Source organism: Guillardia theta (assembly GCF_000315625.1).
Source record: "Guillardia theta CCMP2712 unplaced genomic scaffold GUITHscaffold_121, whole genome shotgun sequence".
In the NCBI taxonomy this organism is placed as follows: Eukaryota; class Cryptophyceae; order Pyrenomonadales; family Geminigeraceae; genus Guillardia; species Guillardia theta.
This window is the reverse complement of record NW_005434553.1, coordinates 84,604-87,921: the sequence shown is the minus strand read 5'-3', so window position 1 is coordinate 87,921 and position 3,318 is coordinate 84,604. Positions and strand designations below refer to the sequence as shown.

General features: G+C 56.8%; 2 protein-coding genes across 2 annotated transcripts in view; both read left to right on the top strand.

Annotated features, from left to right (window-relative positions):
• Positions 1 to 1,072: 1,072 nt before the first annotated feature.
• On the top strand, positions 1,073 to 2,023 carry GUITHDRAFT_118106 (hypothetical protein; the record flags this gene model as incomplete). The annotated part of the gene is made up of 8 exons (XM_005822644.1): positions 1,073 to 1,135; positions 1,183 to 1,337; positions 1,385 to 1,441; positions 1,487 to 1,559; positions 1,605 to 1,642; positions 1,689 to 1,755; positions 1,843 to 1,903; positions 1,962 to 2,023. 8 exons carry the CDS (start codon positions 1,073 to 1,075, stop codon positions 2,021 to 2,023), a joined length of 576 nt encoding a protein of 191 aa, XP_005822701.1.
• A 324-nt stretch (positions 2,024 to 2,347) lies between these two features.
• Positions 2,348 to 3,318, top strand: part of GUITHDRAFT_155402 (hypothetical protein) — a 2,254-nt gene continuing 1,283 nt past the window's right edge. The window contains exons 1-5 of the mRNA XM_005822643.1: positions 2,348 to 2,556; positions 2,609 to 2,763; positions 2,881 to 2,980; positions 3,060 to 3,217; positions 3,262 to 3,318. The exon at positions 3,262 to 3,318 is cut by the window's right edge and continues 25 nt beyond it. Of these exons, the coding sequence (XP_005822700.1) occupies positions 2,434 to 2,556; positions 2,609 to 2,763; positions 2,881 to 2,980; positions 3,060 to 3,217; positions 3,262 to 3,318 (593 nt within the window). The 5' untranslated portion in view covers positions 2,348 to 2,433. The remainder of the gene's footprint in view (positions 2,557 to 2,608; positions 2,764 to 2,880; positions 2,981 to 3,059; positions 3,218 to 3,261) is intronic.

Genomic DNA, 3,318 nt, shown 5'->3' with positions numbered 1-3,318 from the left:
CATCAGTGATCAAGAGGAGGAGGAAGAGGAGGAGGAAGGGGGGGGAGGAGGAAGGGGGCGAAGGGGGGTGGAAGTAGACCTTGAAGGCGGGGAGAGCAGGCACGCAGCTCATCCTCTCCTCTCTCTTCAAGTGCCTCCACCAGCTCCTCTGCTCGAAACTGCCGCAGCTCGCGACGAAGCAGCTCATGGAGAAGAGCTTGCGAGGAGGCGCTCCTCAAGGCCTACAGGCTACGTGAGCAGCGGAGGGTAGAAGACAAGGAGATGGTGGTGGTGGTGGTGGTGGTGATAAAGATGATGGAGATGGAGATGGCGATGATGATGAGAGCACCTCTCCCTCTCTTCGTTGAAACTGCTGTACGAACATTGACAGCATCTGCTGCCCCAGGACATTGGGAGCTGCCATGTGAGGCGAATCCTGACAGAGACAATCACATTAGACGCTTCAACTAGGCAGACGGACGCATCATGAAGAAGGGGAGCAGGATAGACGCCGACGCATGTCCTCCCTGTCTCTCTTTCCCCATGTCTCTGTCTCTGACTGTCTCTCAGACCCCCACCCCCCTCCTACTTCCTCTCCTTCTTCTTCCCGACTTTCTTCCATTCCTCGCAAAATTCTCTTTCAGCATTTTCGGGGGCGAAAAGGTTGAGTGCTGTATGAGGGGATCACATTGAGCAGGAGGGAGATGAGTAGGTCTGAGAGGGGATGAGGGTATCGCGGCTGTTGGGAAATGGTTGGAGCGAGGGTGGAGGAGGAGGAGGAGTACCAGCGGGTCGCCTCTTCTGCCACAGCTCTGCTCTCATATCATCGTCCTCGGCTCACTCAGACATCTCTCCTCGCTGCTGGAGCTGCTGCATCAGCTATCCTCCTCCTGCTCGCTCTCGTTGCTACGCGACATTCAAGCGCCTCAGGTAGAGGATCCTTGCAGGGCAATGCCTTCTCCTCCTCCTCAAGATTTAACACTCTGATCATTCATATCATCACCATGTTATCCATTTTCAACATCATCAGCATAAGTCATCATCTCTTTCTTCATCATCGCGCTTGAGTATTTTCTTCAATCTTGATTGCGGCATGTCCACAGATGCTATATACCAGCGTAAGCTGCTTCAGCGTCAGATGCATCCGGCATCAAAGGTTCGCCGTAGCCTCAGCTGCTCATGTTGGAGCTCACTCTACCTCAGACCCAGAGGCTCTGGATCGTACCAGACAACGGCGTCTACACGACCATTAATGTTCGAGGCGAGGCTACCCCAGAAGGCTCCATCGCCTTTAACCCAAACTTCGTCTACGGCACTGCCGACACTCCTGTGGTGCAGCCGGACCCCAACTCTGATCAGTGCGTCTTGCTGGCCTTGAGGGGCAGAGGGAGGTGACGAGGAGCAGGTGGTGGCGGTACGAGGACGTGGGCTACAAGACTCTGTCTGGCCCGTCAAGCGGCGGGTGAGGGTGACATGAGGGAGAGGGAGGGTTGAGCGTCGATGGCAGGGGAAACCCTCACTACGAGATGATCAACGTGGGTCCCATGCAGTCCGACGGCTCTGAGTGGGGATACGTTCCGGTAGGTTCAGCCCGTGCGATGCCCGCAGCTCTGACTGCCTGACAGGAACAAGCAACTCCTGCCTACAACTACTTCCCGGCTCAGTGATGCTCACAGCCGCGCTGCTGCTTCTTGCTGAACATCTTGCAGGTTCTATCCTTCCAGTAACGCCTACAACTACCCGGCCGCACCGAGCTCGCCAGCAGTTGCCAAAGAGGTGAGGCGGGATGTGAAGACAAGAGGAAGAGCAGCTGGGAGAAGAGCAGAGACGAGGAGCAGCAAGTGTCTCTGACTCAGTCTTCAGGGCTACATCTTCAGCAATGGGCAGGGACAAGGGGCCGTTCGCCTGGACGGGACTGTAGGAAGTGAGTGGTGGGCGGAAGACTAGCGGCTGCCTCACTGACTCGTCCGACTTTCTCGCAGGCGATCATGCGACCAACGAGTTCGGGCCAGGAGTGAACTGGGGTGTCGACTACAACTATTGAAGCAGAGGCTGTTCAGTGTAGCCTCAGCCTGAGTCACAGTGCTGGCTACTGAGTGATTTCAGCCACTGCCGGCCGGGCGGACTGAGTCTACTAGTAAACGATGAGTGTACTGTACTGTACCGTACTGTCAAGCCTCGAGTCTCGTGACCTGCAGTGCTGCCCGGCTCCTTCAGCTCCGACTCGGCCGCCGCACTCAGCACATGAAAGTCACACTCAAGTTGGCCCGGGGCCGGCCGGCGGCGGGTCACTGGTCACCCGGGGCCCGGCACACGGCGAAGTCTGGCACCGTTAGAATCGTAACGATCACCTCGATCACCCGAAATAGTCCAATGGTGATAGGTGGCGGGTGGCGGCAGGTAGCGGCGGCGGCGGCAGGGATTATGCTGGTGGCATGCGCAGCCTTGTCGATAATGTCGTCTCCACCTCCTCCTTCGTCTTCCCTCCTCTCGTCCTCCTCCTTCACTTCGCTTCTCTCCAAAATCTCCAACTCGATCCCTTCTGTCAAGCCCAAACCCTCCGCGACCGCAGCGAAGGTGTCGAGATTCTTGTGCGACACGTTTCATGCTCACGTTCTGCCTCACTCAGGGTCATAAGAGCGCCGGGCTGGATGCCAAGGTCTCAGCTCTGATGCAGGAGGAGCTGGAGGACGCGAGGAAGGAGAAGAAAGTGGCGAGGAGGAAGGAGAAAGTCGCCTTGGAGATGGGAAACATCGGAGCCACAAAGACTGGTGAATCTTCCAGGTGAGAACATAAGAGGAGGAGGAGGGAGGGGGGAGATCAGAGGAAGGGAGGAGGAGGAGGGAGGTAGAAGTAGAAATGGATGAAGAGGGAAGGAAGAAGCAGCTTAAAAGGCTTCAGGTACCTTGGGATCTTCTCGCCGACACGCAGGCAGAAGTTGGAGATGAAGGCGCTGAGGGCGAAGTTTGTGGAACTGCGAAGGATGGAGCAGGAGGACAAGGTGAGGGCTCGAGGAGGAGGAGGAGGAGGAGGAGGAGGAGGAGGAAGGTTTGGGGGGGGGCTCTGATTTGGGTGGTCAGGTGGCGAGGAAGAAGATTCAGATGAAGATCGACCAAGACATCAGCAAGCTAGCCTCGAGGCAGATCTCAGCTCACGAGGCAGCTGAGAAGGCACAAGAAGCTGCCGAGAAGAGAGCAGCGGCGAAGGCGATGAAGTCTGCAACCAAGCTGAGTGCCATGTAGTGTGGCGGCTGAGGAGGAGGTGTCTTTGACTTGCTGTTAGCATGGCGAAGAAACTTGTGAAGCACCAGGAGATCAAGAGCAAGCGAGCTGCTGCAAC